At 35.0% G+C, this 26650-nt stretch overlaps 1 protein-coding gene across 2 annotated transcripts in view; it reads right to left on the bottom strand.

Moving 5' to 3' along the window:
* USP32 (ubiquitin specific peptidase 32) overlaps positions 1-26650 on the bottom strand; it is a 257843-nt gene that overhangs the window by 84365 nt on the left and 146828 nt on the right. For both annotated transcript variants that reach the window (XM_036754084.1, XM_036754083.1), the window contains exons 6-10: positions 18748-18879; positions 12088-12195; positions 9762-9877; positions 8298-8360; positions 4637-4720 (exon numbers count right to left, since the gene is read on the bottom strand). In XM_036754084.1, coding sequence (XP_036609979.1) covers positions 4637-4720; positions 8298-8360; positions 9762-9877; positions 12088-12195; positions 18748-18879 — 503 coding nt within the window. The remainder of the gene's footprint in view (positions 1-4636; positions 4721-8297; positions 8361-9761; positions 9878-12087; positions 12196-18747; positions 18880-26650) is intronic.

A 26650-nucleotide genomic window follows, 5' to 3' on the forward strand; every position in this document is an offset into this window, starting at 1 on the left:
GCTCTAAGGTGCTATTTTTACTCTTTTATGGAGGAAAATCCTGAGAGCTTGGAATTTTCTGACCTACACCATCTTCCCAGAATCCTCTCCTGAATGGAATTTTTCTTTCTCCTGTTTCCCCCTGCAACTTAGTAGTACTGTATAGAAATTATGAGGACTTTTTGTATACTAGTTAAAAACTAGTTTTTTAGATGATTCTCTGGGGTTTTCTAAATAAGGCATCACATAGGTAAATATATACCACTGTAGGGAGGGTATATTTTTGCCTCATCTCTCCTGGTATTATACTTTTAATTTCACTCTCAGGTTTTAGTATTATAGACTTAGATCTAGAAGGGGCCTCCATGCCAATTTTATTCAATAAAACCGTGGCACATGAATATAATGGAATAGCACTGTGCTTAAATAAGAGATGAATCTGAAAAATTCAAATAAGCATGAGAATGCTTATGTGAACTAATGTACCATGAAGTAAATAGGACCAGGAAAACTATATATAATGACTATAAACATGTAAATGGAAAGAACAATAAAAAAAATAGACTGAATACAATATAACTGTAAATAACCTAGCCACATTTGGGAGAAGATCTGGTAAAATGTACCTTTCTGTTTTCTCTGAAGAGGTGTGCAACTAGGAGTGTGGAATAATGAATATACTGTCAAACTTAGTTGATGTGTTGGCTGATTTTGCTGAACTGCTTTTTTTTTTTTCTCTTTCTCTCTTTCTATTAAAAAAGTTAGTTGTCAGGGGCAGAGCCAAGATGGCAGAAAAAGATGGGACTCACCTACATGTTCCCAAATTCCCCTCCAAACAACTTTAAAGGATGCCTCAAACAAATTCTGGGGAAGCAGAAGCCACAAAAGGATGGGTGAAACAATTTTCCTGCCCAAGACAACTCAGGTTGGCAGGAAAGGTCTGTTGCATCAGGGTGAGAGTAGAGCACTATCCAGCGCAGGCTATGCTAGCACAAGCTAGACCCAGCAAACTAGGAGCAAGCCTTGGAGATGGCAGTGAGCTGCAGTTTCCAGATATCTCAATCCACAGATGGTAAGGGGGTGAGACAACCAGTCTGAAGGAAATTATATGGGTCCCTTTGCTGGCATTAGGTACCAGGACTCTGTTGCACTGCCCACATATGAACAAGGTCTCAGTCATGGGTGGCAGCCTCAGGGCTAGGAGGAGCACTAGCACACCAGAGTTTGTGGCGATAGGGGAGGATGGAACCTGGACACAGTTCCAGGGTGGAAAAGAGTGCTTGTAGTCACTCAGAGACCAGCGTACAGGTCAGGAGAGCAGTGACCACACTTCTCTCTTAGATCATACCACTGTGGAAGAACTGAAAACATAGAGACCCCTAAGAACCAGCTGAGAAAAACAGGAAGAAAGGCCTGAAGCTTAGGACAATGCCTCCTCCACCCTGGGAGCAGAGCCCCACTTTAACATAGAGTTAAACATAAAGAAATGGGCTGGAAAAATGACCAAACAACAAAAAAAGAACCTGACCAGAGAAAGTTACTATGGCTACAGGGAAGAAGACAACAAAATCAAAACTACTATATCCAAAGCCTCAAAGAAAAATGTAAATTGGTCTCAGACCCCAAAAGAATTCCTGAAAGAGCTCAAAAAGAATTTTCCAAATCAAATAAGACAGGTAGAGGAAAAATTGGGAGAAGAAATGAGAGTGATGCAAGAAAATAATGGGAAAAAAATCAACAGCTTGGCAAATGAGCCACCAAAAAATACTGAAGAAAATAATACCTTAAAGAAGAAAACACGAAATATCTCATTGGAAAAACCAGACCTAGAAAATTGATTAAGAAGAAATAATTCAAGAATCACTGTACTACCTGAAAGCCATGATAAAAAAAAAAAGATGTGCAATATCATCTTTCAAGAAATTATCAAGGAAAACTGCTCTCATATTCTAGACATAGAGGGTTAAATAGAAATTGAAAGAATCCACTGATCACCTCCTGAAAGAGATTCTAAAATGAAAATTCTCAGAAATATTATAGATAAATTCCAGAGCTCCCAGATGAAGGAGAAAATATTCCAAGCAGCCAGAAAGAAACATTTCAAATGTTGTGGAATCAGTCAAGATAACACAAAATTTAGCAGTTTCTAACATTAAAGGGTTGGAGGGCTTATAATATGACATTCCACAAGGCAAAAGAGCTAGGATTACAACCAAGAATCACCTACCCAAAAAAACAGTATAATCCTGCAGAGGGAAAGTGGATATTCAGTGAAATAGAGGACTTTTAAGTACTGCTGATGAAAAGACCAGAGCTGAATAGAAAATTTAACTTCAAATACAAGACTCAAAAGAAACATAAAAAGGTAAACAGGAAAAGAGAAATCATGAGGGATTCAATAAGGTTAAATTGTTTCCATTTCTATATGGAAAGATGACACTTCTAACTCCTGAGAATGAGGAGAATTAGGGCAATTAGGAGTATACATAGACAGAAGACATGACTGTGAGTTGAATATGATGGGATGATATCTAAAAAAAATAAAATTAAGGGTTGAGACAGAGGAATATGTTGGGAAAAGGGGAAAGAGAGAGGTCGAATGGGGTAATTAATGTTAGTTCTTGGATGTAGATGCATTGTTTTTCTAATGTTAAACCATTTTTGTGTCCATGGAATAAAAGCAACTTGGTCATAGTGAAAAATTTCTTGGCTATACTGCCATCTTCTGTTTGCTAATCTTTTATTAAAATTTTTACATTGTTTCATTAGTGGAATTGGTCTATAATTATCTTTCTGTTTTATGCACCCTTGGTTTGAATATCAAGACCAGAGCGGGCTCCTCAAAGGAAAGTCTATCACAGTAGACTTTCTGTCAGAAACTAAGCTGCTCAGCTCGTTACAGCACAAAAATTGCAACTGAAATACATATTGAGTGTGAGGGTTTAAACACAGCTGAAATATATACTTACTCAGGAAAAGATTAACACCCTGCAAAATATTTCCACATAAAAGCAACCTGATATAACTTAAATAAAGGAAATAAACAAAATACAGAAAAGAAAACCTTTGGAATTAAAAGTAGGAAAATACTTCAAGACTCCTTATTTTCGGGGGTGAGGGTACTCTACCCTTCATTAACACAGACTCTATGAACATATGACTTCACATATGTTCTTCTAGTATTACTGTGGCTTAAACAATTATTTTCCTAAGCCAAACAAGTGAAGAGAAGGAAGTAAAGCAGTACATTACGAGTGAAGAACAAGACAGAGAAGAAGACTTAGATGAGAAAGCTGCTATATTAAAACAAGGGGGAAGCAGCAGAATGAAAACACCAAAATACCAATAAACAATATACACCACTAAGGAAAAATTTAAATGAGGTTTAAATTGCTGATTAATGTTCAACTCCACTACTAGTAGTGACTTGTATAGCATTTCTGAAGATGCTTTATGAAGCCATCAATTTTAAACTCAGTAGGAGATGTTAATCAATTGTGGAACAACTGATAGATTTATAGATATTACGGGCTTATGAGACTGGGTTCTACTTTCTAAATAAAAGATAGTCTGTCATTAACTTTCAGGAAAGACTAAAGGATAGTCTGTCATTAACTTTCAGGAAAGACTGATTTTCTATTCATACAATACTACTGTTATGAGTATAGCAGTTCCCTTTTCTTCAAAGTGTCACTCCCTGGATTTAGAGAGCTTCATGGAAAAGTCTCAAAATATGCTGAATTATGACTTGCATCCTTAATAAGCATGCCATAATGATATGAACGAGGGTAAAAGGAAAGGGAAACATTTAGTAAAATATAAACTGTACCTTTTCTTCTACTGGAAAATAAAATGTGATATTTCTAGCATGTGTTAGACATACATGTGGTAGAACCAGTCATTTCAGGCCAATCATTAGTCAATCTTGCTCATTTGTGTATGTGCATGCATGCGTGTGCACACAGAGAAGAATGCCATAGGTTAATATATCATAATATGCTCAAGCTCTGGCAGATGCTCATGCTCAGAAAGGATGACTTTCCTGGATTATTCTGGAGACCAAACCTTAGGGATGATGAACAACCATCTCTGATTCATCATATTTAACAGAGAAAGAGGTTAAGTATAGACCATAAACACTCAAAAGCCTCACTTGCCTAGCTACTCATTTCTGCCTTCCCCAGCCAATCTTTCTTGGACCTGTTAATGAGCAGCCAAACTGAAAGAGCTTTCAAACTGGGATAATCCACTAATGGACAATACAACCCTGGCAAAATAGAGAGTTAACTCTATTTATGATCTAGTTTTAAACTAACAGCACTGGGAAAAGATGCAATTAGAACAATAAAGTATAGAAACATTTAATTTTAAGTTATTTAGTTAATGAGGAAAGGCTTCATAATGGGTGAGAAAGAAAACTGATTTAAATGGCTGCACTCCAGTTTTCTATTTTCTAGGTCATGGTTTTGAGACACTTTACAGACACGTCATCATAATGGGACTCAATTGCTCTTAGTTGATAAAAGTCTATACTCTTGTACTTAAAATGAAAAGAACTTGAATATAAATTCCATAACAAAAGAAAAGACTAAAGACTACTGGGAATGCACCTCATACCACCCCCCTAAGAAAGGTTATTTATAATGGGCATACATACCTGAAAAAGGAGATTTAAAAATTCATTGGCAAGAACATTCTTCACACTCCAGATCTGATAGTCCTCTAGAGTAAGATGCCCCTTCTGGAAGAGGGACAACACTTAAAATAAGTTGTTTTAGAGTATTTTACTTTTTAAAAGAGAAATGAAAATCAAGGCTAACTTATAAAACTTTTATTACTCATGTTCCATTTCCATATAGTAAGCATTATCTGAAAACTAGGTAAAGTAGGATCAGATTAAAAGTAACATACTACTGGTAAGCAATTGTGTCAATGCAATGAGTAGACACAGTAGAAACTTAACACAGAAAATTTTATTTAAAAAAAAAAAGACACTTGAGAGCAGTGTTTTACCTAAGTAATCTCAATTTATGCTCTTTCAAAAAAATGACATTTTTCAAGGAAGAACATAATAGACAAAAATGTGTGCCTTTGGTACAATGATTATCTTAAAGTTCGGCATAACACAATCTAACATTTCCATTTTTGACAGTAGGAGGCTCCTCAAATATTTTAGCTAAAAGCCAATGCAATCTTGTTGTTAGGAAGAAATAGCTACATTACATGTAACATAGTAATAGTAACAAAATATATTAAAATCATAGAATCATATATTTAGACACATGGAAAGCTAGAACTTCAAGGGCTTTGAAGGTCCTTTAGTCCAATCCCTTCATTTTATAGTTGAATAAACTGAGGCCTAAGGAGGTCAAGTGACTTACCAAAGGTCATGGGGTAATAAATTGGAGTGACAAGGTTTTATTTTTTAATATTTTAAATTCAACTTTATTTTATATGCAGTTTTAAACTCTCCAAACCCTAACCAACCTCATGTGGGAAATGATTAATTTAGACCCCTATTTTACTTAGGTAACCAGTTAGTTAGTAATTCAATTGAGTTTGATTCCATGTCTGATTAACTAATATCTGATGAGTAAATGACCAAGTCCACTGTAGTGGACTCAATGGCATAGAAAGACTCCAGCTATTTTCTTACTGTACCTCCACCGGGGCACCTCAGATCATGAGAAAGATCTAAGGTCCACTTTATTAGAGGGGGCGATGAACCTTTAATAAAGTGATATTAGCTCAGAGCCCTGCCTCAGTTTCTTTTATTGAAAATTGGACAAGATTGGACCCCACACTCATTCCTTAATGGTATCCAATGTGTTGCCAAGGGATCTCAATTTAATCTTTGTCACATTTCTCAAACACATCCTCTTCTCTTCTCTGACACTGACATAGTCCTGATACAGGCCTTCATCATCTCATATCTCTACTACCACAATGGCCTGCTGGTGGATTTTTCTATCTAACGTCTCTCCTCACTCCAGTCCAACCTTCACTCAGCTGTCAAACTGATCTTCCTAAAGGACAACTCTGACCACATCTCCCTGCTATTTAATGAACTCTAGTGCTTTACCCCATTGCCTCAAGGATCAAATACAAAATCCTTTGTTTAGCTTTTAAAGCTCTTCATAACCTGGCCCTTTCCTATCTTTTCATTCCTCTTACACCTTACTCACCTCTAAAGATTCTGTAATCCAGTGACACTGGCCTCCTTTCTTTTCCTTGAACACAAGATGCCATCTTCTACCAATTGTATGCAATTTCTCCACCTGTCTCCCATGCCTGGAACTCTTCCTACTTTGTCTCTATGTCCTGGTTTCCTTCAAATCTAAGCTAAAGTCCCATCATCTGCAAGAAGCCTTTCCTTATCCTCCTTAATCTTAGTGCCTTCTCTCTGCTTATTATCTCTAATTGATCCTGTATATATCTTGTTCGTACATAGTTGCTTGAATGTTATCTCCCCCATCAGACTGAGCTCCTTAAGAGAAGGGGCTATTTTTTGCTTTCTTTGTATCTCCAGCATGTAGCACAATGCTTTGTACATACTAAGTATTTACTGACATGACTGTATCCCTAACATACTCACAAAAGACCCAAACTTGGCCAAAACATGGTGTCATTCTGCATGCCTTTCAGGAAGTACATTATGTGAAGGAGACAAAGATGATATACCTGCTAGAATATCTGCAAAAAAGGACTGCCCACATGTCTGATGATGCTGATTATTAAAGAGAAAATTAGAAACAGTAAACGGGAAATATTATACATGAATAATCAAAGGAATAGAAGTCATGGCCATTCATAGTGGCAAAAGCTAAGAAGTCCTGGAAGAAGAGATAAAGGCCATGAAGACATTTAGACAAAGCAACCAATGATAGCCTCTAAGAGTCTGAACTTCCTCACAATCTGGCATATCACCAACAATGATGTACCAAAGAAGATCAATGATTAGGCATATCAAACTGACTGGTGGTCAGTCTCACCTTCATGAACAGGCCTGTGGTAAATTAGATGCTGACAGATCTCAAAGCACTGACAATGGAGGGCTGGAGGCAAAGTAGACCAAATAGGTCAATGATAGAGGCCAAAGGGACTCTTTTTCCCAAACTGTGTCAACAATTAGAGAAGAAATAAAACTAAAAATAAACACCCCTCAAATTCTTCCTTTCAATTTGCTGCAAGTTATTCCTATTTGCTAGTCTACCATTTCATTTCATTTCTGAATAGAAAGGCTCATAATCAGGGTGTCTACCATGCAAGAGTTATTTCCAAGCAGACAATGATATCAGAATTTACAAGGAGTTAAGCCTAGAGAGAAGGTAAGCAGATGGATAGAGAGCAACATGCAAGGGAAACAACAATCTACACAGCATAAAGAAGAATACTTTAGGATGTTACTTTTTATAAATGCACACATATTTTTAATGTCAGAAAACTGCACTCCCATAGCACATATAAATTTATTTGCGGCTGTCATGTTACACGTGGTCCATGGAAGGTTCAAGACACCAACAGTAACAAATAACAATGACAATTTTTCAGCAGAAAACAAGATAGGTTCAAATCTCATTTCTTCCATTTAATAGCCTTGTAACCTTGGGAAAGTCATACCTGGGCATCAGATTCCTTATCTGTAAAATGAGGGTGTTGAACTTCATGACCTTTCAAGTGTCTTCCAGTTCTAAATTTATTATTCTATGATCCTAAAGGCATAATCTTAATTCAAAGAAATGTTTATCTTGGCTCTTTTAGCAAGACAGAAAAATTAAAATGAACTAAGATAATGCTAACAAACAAGGATAAAAGAATACTATCCTGATATATAATGCCTATAATTCTAGTTAACTTACTCTTTTTTCCTGGGGGTAGATTACATGAAAATGCCCATACAGTTAATAGTTCCTAACTACATATTTTAAACGTATTTATGAAAAGACAGCTGGCCTTGACCTGATAAAAGCATGGAGTTCAAATTCTACTTCTGATACATTCTAGCAGTGAGACTATGAACAAGTCACTTGACCTCTCAATGTTCCAAGCAAGTTTCTAAAACTATACATTGCAGATTAGTTGCCAATCTACATCAAGGAAGGAAGTTTTCACGCCAGTAAATCCCTACATCAATGAAACTATAGTTTCAGACAAAAAAAAAGAAAATTACAAACTGGTGTCAAGGGACTTTAGATAAGTTTTATAAAAATGTCTACGGGCAAAAAAACAACAACAACAACAAAAAAAAAACCCAAACCCAGAAAGGCACACAACAAATGTTTTTAGGTGAAAACAAATCAATTCTATCTAAAACTCACCTTTGTGGTGTCGTGTGCATTCAATATGCCTTCTACAATGTCTGACAAATTCATGTGCAGTTCCTTTAAAAACAACCAAAAGAGTAACTAAAAAACAGTAAGTAAACACAAATTTTATTATACTATGCAGCAATAGGGAAAAAATACCGAATATATATTATTTTGGTCATTTTGGATAGCAATTTTAATTTACTATGAACATATTCTGATATTTGCTTTGACAAAAATAACAAATACACCTAAAATCATATTCAATAAAAATCTTCAATTTGATTCAACAAAGTAATTAAAATTTTAGTCACCTTCTTAGTATTATTTCTAACTGATTTCTAGAATGGTTAGATCAATACACAATTCCATAAGCAGTATAATAGTATGTCTATCTTTTGAGGACTCCTCCAATAATGACTGTCTCCATCTCTTGTCTTTGCCAATTTGCTTGGTGTGAGGCCTCTGAGTTGTTTTGATTTGCATTTCTGTTGTAATTTGGAACAATTTTTCATATTTTGCAGTTCATAATCTTTTAGGAATTGTTTATTTCCTTTGAACACATCCACTGGGGAATTGCTATAAGATGAAAAAGAATGTGCCCCAAAGTATTTGTAATAGCCTTTTTTGTAGTAGTAATAGAATTGGAAACACAAAGTAGATGCCCACAAATTGGAGAATGGTTAAAGAAATCTTGGCACATAAATAGAATGCAGTATCATCTTTACACTGTAAGAAATTATGAATATGGAGAATGCAAAGTGGGTAGAGAAGAAACTGGAAAACAACACACATAAGGACAATGTAAATAGACAAAAAATATTAGCCAAAAACAAAACAAAAAATTGAAACTAAATATTATGACTAAGTCTATCCCTGAAAAAGAAATAAGAGAATGCACTTCTGTCCCTCCTTTGTAGAGGTATTGGACACTATGAGTAGGTCTGTATTGGCTGATATGTTAGTTAGTTTTACTGAAATCATTTTCCCCCTCTATTTTATTGTTATGAGGGGGGGCTCTCTGGGAAAGGGAAAACCATGTTGGGAAATTACGGTGATCTAAAAAACAAAAAATAGTTACATTTTTTTTTAGAAAGCATTTATTAAGCACCATATGGACAAGGCACTGTGCTAGATTCTGGGAATGCAAGAACAAAAACAGAAAATCATGTTTGTCTTCAGGAACCTGTATGTTACCGAGAGATACAAAACATAAATAAGTTGAAGAGGAAGCTAGAGAATTAACAATTAGGGGAAGAATAAAAGGTATCTTATAGGAGATATAATTTGAGTTGAGTCTTGAAAAAAGCTAAGGATTCTAATAGATCCCAGTGTTAACCCAATGCATTTAACTCTCCTTCTTCCTCAACTGCATACATTTTGAGAAGCAGCCAAGCTGGCATCATTCTGCAACACCCCTTGTCACCCAACTTACATGGGAAAAACTCCACAAGAGGTTTACAGCATAGAACTTACAGGGATATCATCGGTGCGGTTGTCCTTCCAGACCTCTAAAAGTGCAACAACCATGTCTCTCAGTTCAACTCGTGAAAGGACTCCATCACGGTCAACATCAAACACCTTAAAACAAACTAATGACAAGAAATTTTTAAGTCAAGATAAATTATTTTTATTCTCTAACGTATATGACAAAATATTGCCTGTTGTTTCTGGATAATCAAGAAAGTTTTCAAGCAACTGTATCCTTGGATAAAGATATCAGAGAGTACAATACTTAAGAATGGTATTGGCAGTGTTTTGGGTCAGCAGGAATTGTGCTATATCACATATAAACAAAATATTCTATTAAAAATTCAGGGTTTGTTTTATATTGCTCTTTCACTCTAAATAGGGCTTCTTTTCCTGCAAGTTTAAATGAAAAAGCTAAGTTGCTTTGAAATGCACACTATTCTTAGTTCATAGTATCATGGGATCATAGATTTAGAGCAGGCAGGTTTATTAAAGGTCATATTAGGTTATATTGAAAATGAAGAAACTGAAACCCCTCCATTTCAAGTGAACTGGACAAAGTTAAACAGGCAGTGAATGAATGGCAATGCTGGGATCTGACCCACATCACCTGACTTGTCACCATGGTGATGGTTTAAGGGTAACATTTCATTTCTGTACTTAATAATTGTAAGTTTTAAAAGGTGATCTCATCGGAGTGTTTTTCAGTTTCTTCAGGTACACATAATGCAAATGGCCTTTTTCATAGTAAGAAGTAGTGCTCTAGTCTTGTGTTAAAGGCAACTTGAAAGCAAAACGTTTGTCTTGTGGTACTAAAGTCCAATGAGTGTAGCTTCAGCTCTCCACAAAAGTTTGAATGCACTGTGTCAAAAACTGAAAAACTGCTATATCATTCATTCCAAATGATTTATTTTTATTTATTAACTTCCCTAAATATAGCAGGAAAAATTTCTGAAAGGGATAATGAACTTTCACTGAGAAACAAAGAACCTCACTTTCAACTTTGTTTCACAGAAATGATTAAATCCATTGCAATGGTTGAATATGGAAAAGATTAATGATATTACTTAAGAGAATATTTTGCCAAGATCTAAGTTAATCCCTAAACAATATTTAACAGCAACAAGAGCAAAGTAGAGTAATCAATTCTCCATTTGAAATGAAGACAGGTACTTGAATTATTATAACTTAAAAAGAAAAGTATGTTTTTCAAGTTCCCAGATTATGGAATGATTTTTTTTCGGTTGCTATGATATATGAGCTGTTCATGGTTTATGGTACTAGATACGATCAAGGAACCCAAATCTAATACCAGCTGTAAGCAACCACTGCAAAATTTTATTTTTAGAAAGAGACAGAAAAATAACTAGTAAATATATATGAACTAAATTAATTAAATGTCAACTGCCTGCAGTTTCTTAAAATATGCTTAAGATTTAATAATACAATATATTTATGCTTGTGAATTTATACTGTAATTGTAGTTTGGCTAAACACTTCTGGGTTAAAAAGACTTTTAGTATTCAATAAAAACTGAGAAAACTGTATTTTGCCAATAAATTTTAAAGTCAATAAAATGTTCACGAATACAAGTGATATAAATACACCTAAATCTTATTTTTGAATCTAATATCTTTCCTTCAGATGACTCAAGAAACAGTAAGTACGAAAGAAACTAAAAGAAAATATTCTTTTTGAAAATTTCAAATCTGTCAGGATCTATATATTTCTGCCATTCACTTCATTTAATAGGAATCAAAAGTCCATCTGAAATATCAACCTCATCATTAACAACAAAGATCATATAACAAAATGTAGTGGATGAGTTAAAAGCAGTAAAGTGGCAAAACTGCATTCATAAGCAATCATGCAAGACACCTATTCTCATTCAGGTCAAGTGTCATGACAATTTGTTTTAACCCTCCATATCACAAAAAATAAATCATAGGCAGCTAGGTGGTGACAGCTCCAGATCTGGAGTCAGAAAAACCCAAGTTCAAATCCAGCCTCAGACCCTTACTAGCTATGTGACTCAGGGCAAGTCACTTAATTGCCCTCTGCCTCACTTTCTTCATCTGTAAAATTAGGATAATAATATTTACCTCTCGAGACTATTGTGAGGATCAAAAGAGAGAATATCCTCTGTGAAGCACTTTGAAAACCTTATCTAACTGCTTTATTATTTTTTGGTAATTTTTCCTGAAAGGATTCTCACCAACTTGATAAAGTTACTAAAAATTCAAGTCTTACTAAAATAATAGTTTTAAATTAATCTAAATTAGAGACTTATCAGCTTGTAGTTTTGGTGACAGACAACATTTAGTACACTTACATTTTTGTCTTTCAGCCAGAGGTCCCCTGCAACATGCAGACAATCCACAGGATATCTCTTTAAAGTCTATGTGATTGTCACGATTTTCATCAAAGGCATTAAACAAACCTGGAAGATAGGAAAGTGTCATGACAACCTATGTCTAGTCAGATTTCATGTAATTGTTGACACTTTTGTGTGACATTCATAAACTTGTCCCTCTGCCATAAAAAAGGCAAGATGTAAAGCATTTTCTATCAGTGGCAATCAAGTAGAACTAGGGACATAGGGACATAGATTGCTATGGAGCACAATTTCTTCTTTTAAAAACTTCCTGGCACAATCACACACACACACACAGAGGCCAAGATGATAGTATTAGACATACTCTTAGATTCTTTTAGAAGGCATTGCCATGGATGCTACCTTATTAACCTCCCCTTGGGTTTGTCACCTCCCAGGTGATATAGTGCCAATACTAGTCTACTCTTTCTCCACCCTTTTTCTCCTTACCAGTGAGTGTTCAATCTCTACTTTCACTTCACAATCTTCACATATTCTCTCTAGTTCTCACAATCTCTCTTGACCCAATCTCACCCCTAAAGAAAAGAGACACTCTCATTTCCCCCAATTATTCATTATTCAATAAAGACATATTTTTTTTCTGAAAATAATAGTGTGAGTACAGAAGTTGAGAAAGGACTAGAAAGTGAGAGAACTAATAAACAAAAATTAAGACAAACCACTAATGCAATTAAGTCATTAATGGATAGAGTTAACAAGTTGGAAAGTAAGAAAGTGAAGAATGTCATTCCCACAACTGTCACTGCTTCATTATGATATAAATGTAAACTTTGCTTTTGTGTATGAAGTTTGGTTGAGGAAAAGGGCAGAAAAATTTCATCTGGCAACAATCAATTTGTGAAGAAATAGTTCCTGGATGAAAACACTAAGGAGAATCACCCTATTTAAGGACAAGAGAGAAAACAGTGTTTCAGATAAATATACTGAAAGAACCTGTTTGAAGAGGATATAATGACTAAGGTAATGATGGCTAAAGGGCACTGTAGTTCAGTTTATTGCTATGTGACTGCTTTTAAAGTTCTGAAGGTTACAACTGAGAAATTATAAATCAAATACTGTTTGTAGACTATAGGAAGATTATATAAGGACTCTCAGAGTTATATCTGACAGAAAGGTGGGCTTGGTGAGTTTCACATTATAAGTCATGTATCAGTGCTTACAAGGAGGCACTAATTTGAGGTATTTAGAAAGAAGAGAGAAAAAGCAGAAGCTTAAGGTGAGAAGAGTAGAAATTATAAGACAGGGAAAAGAAGACAAAGAAGGAAAAAGATGCTCCCAATTAAAATAGTTAACTATTCATGGGGAGGCTCTGAAATGCTTTGCTAAGAATCTGCTGATTAGGAGGAAGCTATTTCTTTGATAACTGGCTGCTGAAGGCTGGGTCATCTCAGCTTTTCAGCTACTGTGCCAGTTGGTAGAGAGCTGAATTCTGCTGCATTAGAGAGAGCTGTCTGTGCTTATTGCTCTCTAGCACCATCTACAGCATGAGAGAAAGAAAACCACTTGGGGTACCTGATTTTCTCCATCTGTCCTCTTTGGTTTGAGGAAAAACAGAAGAGGAAAAGATAAGTTTTAATCTTTTTTGCTGTGAGTTCTCTTTTTGGAGAAGAAGCTTTCCTTTGCTAAAAGCTGAATGGAAAAAGCAGAATCCCATTAAGTGGAGAGCAGGCTGGGTTTCTCCATATTACCCAAACAGCCAAACAAGGAGCTTTGCAGTTCTCTGGCCTAAGGGAACTGCTTGTTACTGAACAAGTGCAATGTTGATGTTTTTTTTCCCCTACAATACAGTATTTTCTCAGCAATCAGTGAAGGGGGATATGAATTAAAAGAACTTCTCACTGGTCCACTAGTTTTGGAACAAAAGAGAAGAAACTTTGTCTAACAGGAGAGTAGTAAGAATCAGGAGAGTAGCTGGTAGAGAAATGACCTTGTGAGGTTCAGGTGTTTCCTGAAGGGACCAGAGTTATCAAGGCTTGCAATAAAGATGTGTGAATTTCCCTAGGCATATAATTTTCCCCAATCATGTGCCTCTCCACTCTCTGTAGACATTGAGAGTGAGATGTGTTTATGAAGGAATTATAATATTTTGATTACTCCTGACTGCCTCCTACTTAGCAACTTCGATTTATTTACTTATGCTTTTGTTTTCTATTGAATAAAAAGCTTTATTATTACTATTGTTTTATTGTGTAGTAAATGTTTTATGTCTAAGAGTCAATGATGTTGTCGTTACTGAATTTTATTTTATGGGATGGACACTCGTAAGGGCTCAGAAACTACAGTGACAAGCAGTAGGAGTTTATTTTCCTCTATCACCAACCTTTCCCAACCAAAGTTATTCCTAAGATCCTGAGAGACAGTCTGAATGGTAGCCATGGAGTCACTGTTATGGCTGGCTCCTCTCTGGGAAAAACATTCAGATCTTCCAGAGTGAGGGTAGGCTGGGATGAATGAGTAAGCCCAGAAGCAGAGAAAGGGTGCCATGTTGGACATGATGTTCATAGGCTATGCTGCTTATGTGGGTGGATTCTTAACCACTTCTGGGATACACACACATGTATGTAGGCAGAGATAAAAATATACATACTTGTATATATAGACATATATACCTGTATATATAAATATATATATTTCAAATTTTTTAACTTCCAAAAAAGATCTTGATACTTTTCCATCCTATTCAAATTATTCTACTTCATAGGTTGCTATGGCCAAACAACTTATTATAGTGGCTACAGGCACTATTACATGTTTCTGCTCAAGATATGAGTTTGCTTTGAGATCCAAATGAGCCAGATCACCTCAAAAGCATTTATAGATTTAATTAGGAAGGAGAGCAAAAAAGATGCAAAATGGATCAGATATGTTGGTTACTAAAATTACATATAAAATGGGAAACAGACATGGACTGTGATTATTACCATTTCTTAGAGAACTTTAACCGATTTTAAACAAGCATAATAGTTACCACAACAATAAAGCCAAGAGAAAATAGAAACTATCTAAGGTAGCAAAACATGTGATCTCCTTGCTAAGTGTAGAAACATTGCAACCAAGGTTGGCAATAGTTAAAAAGACAGAATAGTATAATGGACTTTGGGTCAGTAGAGATTCAGGTTCAGAGTGTGTTACATGAGTAAGATAACTATTCTATATAATGTGAGGTAAGAGCACTGCATATCTTTAAGTGTTATATATAAATGTGAGTCATAAGTACAAGCTCATCTGCAAAAGGAGGGAACTCAGCTAATTATATTGTATTAGCGGATCACAAAACCGTGAACAACAACGGAGGGACAAACAAGCTCATAGGAAGCTTGACTTGAGGTCCAAACAAGTCAGTTTATTCTAAGATTATTGACAGATGAAGCTTGAAGGAAAACAAAAAAGATCTGTCAAAATTTCTAGAGCAATTTTTTTCTCATCACTCATGACAGAGGCATGCCTTTTAATTTTAACACCTCAGTACCTAACGTACTTTAAAAAGTAGAAATGGTATTGAAGAGGATGAAATTGAAAAAAGAGCCAGCCTACGTGAATATATACAGAAAACTGTAGTAACAGTAAAATGACATTTTGAAAGTTAACACACAATTTCAAATGCACTCACAGATGAATTTTTAAGATACCAAAGAGCAGCACATACCAAAAGAACAGAGAAAAGAAAAGCATGGACAGTATTATTACACACACACACACACACACACACACACACACGAGATGACTGGGGACCTATGGGCCCAACTTTCTCATTTTTATTAAATCTTCATGATAACATTATTGATGATAACATGAAAGATGAATAGGTGGGCTTTCACAAATTATTTTCAACAGAACACTAGATCTTGCTGCAATTATTTGTTGATTTTAAGAAAGTTTGTTTCTAGAGAAAAACAGCATTAAAAACACTTCAACAAAGTAGCTCCCTTGATTACATTAAAATTATTTATGATCCTTTTAGAAATGCAACCACAATGACAATCTTCTTTAGAGATCCTCTGATTAACAATATCAAGCAATGCAAAAAACAGAGAAAAGTATGCCAGCCAAAAGTATTTACACTGTCACTGAGACTCTGTCCTGAATGTTTTCCTAACAGAAAAAAGATTCTCTATACATGGCAAGGTCCTCCAAATGTTCCTGTTTGTGGATGATGTTGTGTTGACTGCATGAAGCCTCAGGCTTCTACAGAGACCTCCAAAATGGGACCCATGATTACTCAAAAGACATTAGCCTAGCAATAATCCACAGAGTGAATAAAACAAAAACAAGTGGAAGAACATTCTAAAATATTCATATTGTTATAGTACAATGAGTTTTTCTATCACTATAGCTATCTTGCAGAGGGACTGAAAATGGAAAATGAAATGGCCTCAAAATTTAAAATGAGTAAAGAAGATAGATGAATTGCTCAGGGAATTATGTTGTACCTTCCATGATTCTAAGCTATTCCTTCACACAGTAACTCATTTTTTAATACCACTATTCTCTCAAAGGTATGCTGAATATCAAAGGATAAGCATGATCCCAAAAGACTGAAAATAATAAACAATTCAAAGTATATTGAAGATAAATATGGTGGATACAAGTAGGCTGAAACACAATTACTGTGTTATGATGACTTATGAAGAATATCACCAAATAAATGAACCACTGTGGGAGAAGTTTGAAGTTTGGCTAGTCATATAGTAAAAGGATTAACAGATATAGACAGAGTGATTCAATTGTACTAATGAAATGTTAAAAGTCCTAGAGGAAGGCCTCTAGCATATCAAGTGGATCCTTTGTGGAATTTTTGTGGGAAAGCAAAAAGGCAACACAAAGGATAAGAAGGTATGGACAGGATAGGGTTGCAATATGCCTGAGTAAATATCTGTACTAATTAGATCACAGATCCAAAGAAGTATCAAGGAAACTACCATAAAAGAACTAAAGACTGAACTTTTTAAGAATCTGGGGTGGGAGGTGGGTGGGAAGTATTTCAAGCTTTTTGGAGAAAGGCATTCTCCAGAGAAAAGAAGAAATAGCAAGGAATATATATGCTATTTTACACCTTTATATGGCTCCTTAAAGCTACTCTACCAGACATGAAATAACTCAGTAGATAAAAAATTCATGGCTCAGATGCTAAAATTCTAATTCTGAGACACTAAACATATAATCTATATTCATTTATTCATTGTATTACAACTATAATAATATTGCTTATTGATTACGTTAATATCTCAATAGTAAGGACTAATATTGTAAAAATTTTGAGAATAAAATCCCCAAACAATAGAAATTATAGTTAATGGTTTGGAGCTTGATGGTTAACTTTTAGTCCTCACATAGATTTAGTATCCCAATATTCTTCATGAGGCTGCAATGACTTGGAATGGCTAGTTTGTCGGATCTCTCTCACTTCTACTGAAATATTGTTTTTTTCTCCATTTTAATATGAGAGTCAGTATAATATCCTTTTTAAAAATGGCTTTGTGTGTGGGGAAACAGAAGGAAAAAAGTTTATAAATAAGTTAAATCAGTTTAGCTACTTTGTTTAGGTATAAGATGTTTATAGATGGTTGAGAAACACCATTACAATTCTTTCGGGGATAAAGCAAAATGCTGTTGTGAATGGCAGATGAGGTACAATGGAAACATTATTGAACCAATGAAGTCAAGAGACCTGGTTCACATTCGAGATTTGATACCTACTAGTTTTCTAGCACGGGCAAAGCTGCTTTATCTCTAGGGATCCCATTTTCCTCTTCTATAAAATGAGGAAGCTGAACTAGATGCTAAGATCCCTTGGAGCTTTAGCATCCTAAAAAATTCTCCTTTCATGTTACTGGATTACAAAAGAGCAACATTTATCTGAAGGGACTTGAATCATCAAATTAAACAAAACTCCATATGAAGCAGGACTCTCCTTTACAACATCCTAAGTTGTTCACTGAGCCTCTACTGAACACTTAAGTGTCAGGGAACTCGCTACTAACCAGGCAATCCAATCAATTTTTGGACATCTCTATTCATCAGAAGTACTTCCTTCAACTTAGTTCAACATTTTTCTCCATGTAGCTTCAATCCACTGGGCCTAGCAAAATAAGCCTACTCCCTCTTCTATATGACAAAATTTAACTATCTGAAGACAGATATAATGTCCTGTATAAATCTTCTCTTCTCTAGACCAAACATCTCCAATCAGTTTTTCAAGAGATAATCATATGGCATAATTTACAATCCTTTTCAACATCCTTTCTAAAATGTTTTACTAAGAACTGAACATAGTATTTCAGATGTGACCAGATTAAGGTAAAGTACAATGGAACTAGCATTTCCATATGAGATAGTCTGACACATTCAGAATATTATTCTGGTAAATTTTTGATAAATCATTCAAAACACTCTTGTAAACTTTCGATGGCGAGGGGTAGAAGAGAAAATTACCCCCTGAAGGATTTCACACATTAAAAGGCCTTCAATTACAAAGTAATTAGATAAACTCATGCTAAGGGAGCATCATGGATGAAGACTGATCTGGGGGATGGGGGTGGGGTGGGAAGAGAAAAATTCAACAAATGGGCATTTACAGGCAATGAGAATGGCTCCTACCTTCACTCAGAGATGGATGAATGGGTGGCGAAACCAAAGGGCCAAATGTCTCTAAATCAAAACGACCAGTCCGGGATTGAGCCTTCAGCAGCCAATAGCGTTTCTCAAGATCAATGATGTCTGATTCTTCCACTGACAGAGGCAAATCAAACAAAAAAGTAAACCAGCTAGGTTTGGTGGCCTGGACAGTCATTTTATTTTGGCGACAAATTCAAAGTAAACATTTTGTTTTCTAATTGCATTACTAAAAACAGGTCTGCATGACTTCAAATTAAATAGGACCCCGCCCCCCCAAAAAAAAACCCTGTCATTGGGGGAAAAAAGCCAAATTCACTATTTTTTAAATGGTGAGAAAACTGATTTGAAATGATCAAGAAAGAAAATAGGTTTAAAAAACAGAGAAATAATATACTTGCTAGCATGAGCTATTTAAATAATCTATAATTTTTTTTAAATTACCTACAAGATGCAAGAATATAAAAATAACATGGTAACTACATAACTCATTTTATAAACTACTTAGCATTTAAATTACAAAATCAATAAAATATGTATAATCTTTTAAATAGTAGAATAAAAAAGTAGGGAAACCAAGAAAATATCTTTTTAATAGGTATGTCTTGAAATGTCAATAATTCCCTTATCAGTGAATACAGGAGAATAGTCACAGAATAGATTTAGCTATTGTTACATTTGTAATTAGTTTCTCCATCAATGATAAAAGAGAAAAAAAAACACAAATGCATCTGGGATCAAACCAAAAAAGTATTAACCCAGTAGCCATTATATGCTAAGAAATATGTTAGGTACAGAAAACCATGGTCCCTGCCTTCCAAGAGTTTATAATTTAGTAAGAAAGGCAAAATAAATATATATATAAAACTATTAAAGAATATAGCATAGGGTAAAATTAAAATGGTAAATTGTGTGACAGAGACTATAAATATTATTAGAGTTCAGAAGAATTGGAAATCAAGAGACAGAGCATTTAAGTGCTCACCTCTGGTCAAGCACTGTGTGAAGTTCTGGGAATACAAATAAAAAGCAAGCAGGATTCAATCCTTGCCCTTGAGGAGATTACATTTTAATGGAGGAAAACAACACATAAAGGAAAAGGAAACTGGAAAAGGAAAGGAAGGGCAAGTTGCACATATAGATATATGATTCTTAAATGGTGGCTAGGAAGTGATATGGGCGACTGGTTCCAGGTTAAGATTAGGGGAAAGCTTAGCTACTGGAGCCTGACATCTCAGTGGAAGAGAGTAAGATTCAAATGGTGGATAGGAGGGAGATGAAGATGCTAGGCAGCATGGTTTGGAAATGATAACCAGGAGTGGCAAAGTCTACATGGAAGAGAAAGGAATTAAACTGTGCCTTTAAAAAGATAGTTTGAATTTAGATAGGTAAAGTGGCAAAGGTAACATCAAGTGATAGAAACCACATAAATACAGTTACACAGGTGGGAATGAACATGACATATTTGTGAGTCAATGAAGAACTACTCAGGAAGAGAAGGTACAAGTTGGTTAACATTGTAATAAGGCAAGAGAAGTACACTGGGACCTTGAAAACATGGAAGGAGTTTGAACGTTACATTATAGGCAACAGGAAGCCACTGATGGCTTGTGATAAAAGAGTTTCGAAGGAGATTAATCTAGTAATAATATATAGCAGAATGAGTGGCCAGTCAAAAAAATATCACAATAATCCAAGTGATGGACCCGAACTAATTATGGTAATAGGAATGGAAAGGAAGAAGAGGATACAATACGTACCACAAAGGAAATTACTAGCAATGGTGAAACTGGATATTAACGGTCCATGGGAGATAAAGAAAAGGAGTCAAAGATGACATTTCTATTGCTTTCTGCAAGTTTGAAATCTAAGACCTTTTCAAACTCTTTCTTTCCACTGTCTCTCTTTACTCCATAACATCCTTGACATTCTCTTCTTACTTCTAAATACTCCTTCTGTCTCTTTTGTTTGCTCCTCATTCCTTCCTAACTCAACATGGATGATTCCCCAAATTTTGTCTTCTTTTCATCTCTCTAAATTCTCTCCTCAACCTTGGCTATCTAATTCATATGGAAAGTCAATTAGTCCAAACTCTCATTTTACAGTGGAGGAAAACGAGAGAATGATTTTTCCAAGGTCATAAAGATAATGCGTAGCAGATTCACGATTTTAACTCAGTTCCTCTTACTCTAAACATAGTATTATATTTTAGGGCACTGAGAAGGAGTATACATAGATAGAGGGCATGGGTGTGAGTAAATGATGTTAGGATGATCTCCCCTCCCCCCAAAAATGAAGGAGTGAGAAAGAGAAATGCAATGGGAGAAAGGGGAAGGGAAAGGAGAAAGGCAAAAATTTTCTCACATAAAAGAGGCACACAAAGAAGAGCTTTTACAGTAGAAAGGAAAATAGGGAGGCAGGGGCAATACTTGAACCTCACTCTCACTGGAATTGATTTAAAGAGGGAAGAACATAGATACACACTCAGTTGGGTATATCTATCTTACCCAACAAGGAAATAGGAGGAATAAGAAATATGGGGGAAGGGATTATAAAAGAAAGAGTGGATTAAGGCAGGCTGTAGTCAGGAGCAAAACAGACTTTTGAGGAGAAACAGGAAAAAAAAACAGAGAGAAAAATAAACAGAAGAAAATAGGATTAAGAGAAAAACACTGTAATCACAACTGTGAATATGAACAGGATGAGCTCACCCATGAAACAGAAGTAGAGAATAGAATGGATTAGAAACTAAAATCCAACAATATGTTGTTTACAAGAGACACACTTGAAACAGAAAGACACATACAGAGTTAACAGGAAGAGCTGCAGCAAAATCTAATATGCTTCAGACAAAGTAAAAAAGTCAGGGATAGCAATCATGATCTCAGGCAAAGCAAAAGTAAAAACAGACCTAATTAAAAGTGATCAGGGGAACGACATTTTACTAAAAGGTACCAGATAATGAAGTAATATCAAAAAATTTTACAGCAAATTTCTCTGATTAAGGTCTCAGTTCTCAAAAAATAATGAATTGAGTCAAAATGATAAAAAGAAAAGCCATTCTCCAACTCATAAATGGTCAAAGGATATGTGCAGGCAGTTTTCAGAAGAAGAAATCAAAGTTATTTCAATCAAATGAAAAAATATTCCTAAGTCACTATTGATTAGAGAAAGGTAAATTAAAACAACTACAAGGTTTCATCTTACACCTATCAGAAATGACAAATGCTGGAAGGGATGGGGGAAAATAGGTACATTAATGAATCGTTGGTGGAGTAGTGAACTCGCCCAACTACTCAGGAGAAATTTTGGAACTATGCCCAAAGGGCTATTAAAAAGTGTGTATACCCTTTGACCTAGTAATACCACTACTAGATCAAAGAGAGATCAAGAAAAAGGAAAAGGACCTAAACATACAAAAATATTTATAAGCTTTTTTTGAGGTGGCAAAGAATTGGAAATTGAGGAGATGCTAATCAATGGGGAATGGTGGAACAGGTTATGGCATATGATTGTGATGGAAAACTATTGTGCTATAAAAAATGACAAGGGGAGTGTGGTTTATGAAAAAAATGGCACAATCTATATGAACTGATGCAAAATGAAGTTAGAAGCACTGGGAGATCATTGTGCATAGTAACAGTAACATTGTAATAATGATTAATTGTAAAAGGCTTACCTATTCTATCAATACATTGATCCATGATGAAAAATGCTATCCACCTTTCCAAAGAGAGAACTGAGGAACTCTGATTATGAATTGAAACAATTTTCTCATTTTATTGTTTTATTTTTTGGTGATACAGCTAATATGGAAATATTATTTGTATAATTTCACATGTATAATGGATATAATTTTGTGGATGAGGGAGGCAGAAAATTTGAAATTCAAAATTTAAAGGCTGTTTTAAAAAAAATAAGTAAATAGTAAATTTATTGGGGAAAGGGAGATGACTATAACTTGCAAATGAATAGCTGATCTGCTATAATAATAATAATAATAATAATAATAATAATAATAATAATAAAATAGCTGACCTGTCCACAATGGAAATTCTCTACACTAATGAAATTACAGGCTGTGACCAAAAATGTAAAAAAATTTTAAATAAAGGATGAATTAGAGTAAGAGGAGGATAGGTTAGGAAGACAAGTTAGGAAGCTATCTATTATTATCCAGGTGGAAGGTACGGAAAGTGTGAACTGAGGTGGTGGCAGTGGGAAATCGAGGTATGAGAGGGAAAGACAGTGGTTTGCTGAGGTGGTATTAATAGACCTTTTTATATGTCTATGAGGTAAAGAAATGTGAATATTAATTGCTTATGTGAGGAAGAAGGGGCCAGAGGTCCTTAACTATTTTTGTGTCATGGGCCCTTTTGGTAGTTTAGTAAAGACTCTGGACCCAATATTTTTTAATAATTGAAGGGAATGTTAAATTTCAGTTAGATGTTAGTGAATATAAAATGTGATTTTCCCCTCCATCTAAATTCACAGTTCCTCTGAAATCTATGATTGGACCTTAGGTAAGAACATCTGTCTCAGACAATTGGTGAAAGTATCTGGCAGGGAAATCTGTTCTAGCTTTGCTAACGGTATACTAGTTCTTTTCAGAGGGTACTGGTTGCTGCTGTTGTTCATCCTTCTAGGACCAATGACATCATAAGGGTAATGTCTTGACTTGTGCATGAACAGGATTTAAGTGAGGCAGAGCAATGCAAAGTTGTTAGCCTCACTCTTTCCTCCAGTCATCAAAGTGCAGTGGCAAAACAAAAGTCAGCTATCAGAGTAAATCTATAAGTTTTTTATTTATTTTGTAAAAATGTTTTTAGGAAAGAAAAAAATGTTTAAAATAATTTTCCCCTATGTACAAAGCTCAGATTGGGATTGTGCTTTCTCAAATAGTACAAGAACTTATTTAAGTTTTCAAAGAAAATGAAAATAATCTATGAAAACAAAAAACTTCTGTTATGTACAGTTTGTGTGTGTGTGTGTGTGTGTGTGTGTGTGTATATATATATATATATATATATATATATATATATGTATGTATAAAAATAAAATTTAACAGGGTAGTTAAAAAAAAGTTCCCTTCTTTTACTTTTTTGTTTTCTTCCATGCATTTAAAAAATGTTTTAGTGATGTTTGTTTTGTCTGCCACTAGTCACGAACCTATCATTTCCTCCAAATACCCTCCTAGTAGACACTCCCTTACTTGTAAGAAATATGTACAGTCTGACAACATAAATCAACACAATGGCCCTGGTTTGAGAACAGATATCTCATTGTGCATCTCAAATACATAACTTCTCTGTGAAAAGGTAGGAGGCAGCTAGTACTGTAATGAACAGAGCACTGGGCCTGGAATCAGACATTTACTAGATGTGTGTCCCTGGTTAAGTCATTTAACCTCTTTGTCTGTCTCTTCAACTGTAAAACAGGGATAATAACAGTACTACCCTCACATGATTGTTGTGAGAATAAAGTGAGGTAATATTTATAAACATAGGTTAGCACAGTGCTTGTTACATAGTAGTGTTAACCAAAAACAGTATGTCCGTGAGACATTGTGTGGCAACTAGATTTACTACAAGAGAAATGAACATGCGTGTGGAACCCTAGGCCAGGGCAAAGGGTTCACAATCCAAACAGAAGCTTGCAAAGTTATGAAATTGTGACAAAAAGAAGAGGAGAAACAGAAATTTCCACCTAAATAGAAGTGGCAGAGGGAGGAGAAATCATGAATAATTAAGATGGCAAAAGCAGCATTCTTTTCCCTTGGGAATTGCTACAGAGGTGGGAAATCTGCAGTCTCCAGGGCAGCAGGTTTCTTATCCCTGTAACAGCTAGACTATGAAGATAGGATGATCTGTTTATCTACCAGGGTCCCAGTTGCACAAGCAGTTTCTCCAGTCTAGTGCACTGACTGGCATCTATCTTGACTCCCAAGGACACATAAGGAGTCCAGTTGGGGGCACAAACAATATATTATGTCAGTTCAGGGTGGGGCTTCGCCCTTGACATATTCAGGGCCTCCAGGTCCAGTGTTTCTAGAAACTATTCAACTCAAAAAGACAAGTTCAAAGGACCCCTTAACAGAAGACATTACATAAATGCTTGTTCCCTTAATGCCTTGATCCTTACACTTATGTTTCATCACTAGTCTTCTGAATTCACTATTCTTCATTGCTGGGTTCAGAGTTCTGAAGATTCTGAAACCTATTTTTTTTATACTATTGTTATGGTTATTGTGTAAGTTGATCTCGTCCTTCTCATATCATTCTGACTCAATTCATGTAATACATACTATAGCGCCTTCAGCCATTCCTCAGTTGATGGGCAGTCTGTCACTTTACAATTCTTTGCCACCAGAAACAGAGATATTATAAATATTTTTGTACATATGGTCTTTTTCCTTTCTTTGACCTCAATGGGATATTGACCTAAAAGCAATATCACCGGGTCAAAAGGTATGCACAATTAAATAGCATTTTGGGAAGAGTTCCAAATTGCTTTCCAAGATGGCTAGATTAGTTCACAGGTATACCAAAAGTGCATTAAAGTATTTGTTTAAAAACAGCCCCTCATGCATTTGACATTTCCCTTTTTGGTCAACTTTACCAGTCTGGTGGGTGTGAAGCAGTACATCAGAGTTGTTTTAATGTGAATTATCTAATTATTAATGATTTAGAACAGTGTTGTCAAACTCAGAAACTGATCCCTATAGGCCACATACTGACTTTAGAAAACCACAAAATAACATTATCTGTATTAGACTGTTATTTTTATTTATGTTATAAACATTTCTGAATTACATTTTAATCTGGTTTGCAAGTTTGACATCTTTGATTTAGAGTATTTCTTCATACAATTATTGATAGTTTGGATTTCTTCCTATGAAAACTGCTAATCCTTTGATCATTTTATCAGCCGTAGACTGGTTCTTGTTTTTATAAACATGAATTACTGTCTTATATGTCTTAGAAATGATATCTTTATCAGAGAAAGTTGTTGCAAAATTTCTTCTCAGTTTCCTGATTCTCTTCTAACTTAAGCTACACTGGATTGAGTAAAAACTTTTATGAAATCACAACTGTCCACAAATCTCCTATGAATACTTATATAACCCTATCTTTAAAAAATAAATTGAATCAGCCATAAACTCTCAGAGAGAAAAACCCCAGGACCAGATGGATTAGCATACCATATTTCTTTAAACTGGGCAACTTATATTTTGCAGATATTCAACCATTTCTCTTAGACTGTCAATTTTATAAGTACAAAGTTGGGCAAAAGAATTCTTCATAATTGCTTTTATTTCTTCTTTATTGGTTGTGAACTCATCTTTTTAACTTTTGATACTGGTAATTTTGTTTCTTCATCAAAGTAGATAACTGATTATATATTTTATTGTATTTTTTTTTAAAGCTCCTGGTTTTATTTACTAATTCAATGATTTTTCTGCTTTCAATTTTGTTATCTTTCCTTTGATTTTCAAGGTGCTTTTTTTCATGTTTAACTGGGGAGTATTTATTTGTTGGTTTTCTAGGTTTTTAAAAAACATTACATAAATATTTCATTGCTCTGCTCTTTTTTTCTTCCACTGATGAACTTTAGGGACATAAATTTTCCCATGACTACTGCTTTGCCCGAATCCCACAAATTCTGGCATGCTGTCGCATTATTACCATTATCCTGAAAAGCATTATTATTTCTATAATTTCTTCTTTGACCCACCCATTCTTTAGGATTAAGTTATTTAGCTTCCAATTAATTTTTAACCTTTGCTTCAAATGGCCTTTATTGAATGTAATAACTTATTACATTATGGGCAGAAAATATTCATTTAACATTTTCTGCTTTTTGGCATTTGTTTGTGAAGTTTTTATGT

This window comes from Trichosurus vulpecula, chromosome 4, assembly GCF_011100635.1.
Source record: "Trichosurus vulpecula isolate mTriVul1 chromosome 4, mTriVul1.pri, whole genome shotgun sequence".
NCBI classification, from domain to species: Eukaryota; Metazoa; Chordata; class Mammalia; order Diprotodontia; family Phalangeridae; genus Trichosurus; species Trichosurus vulpecula.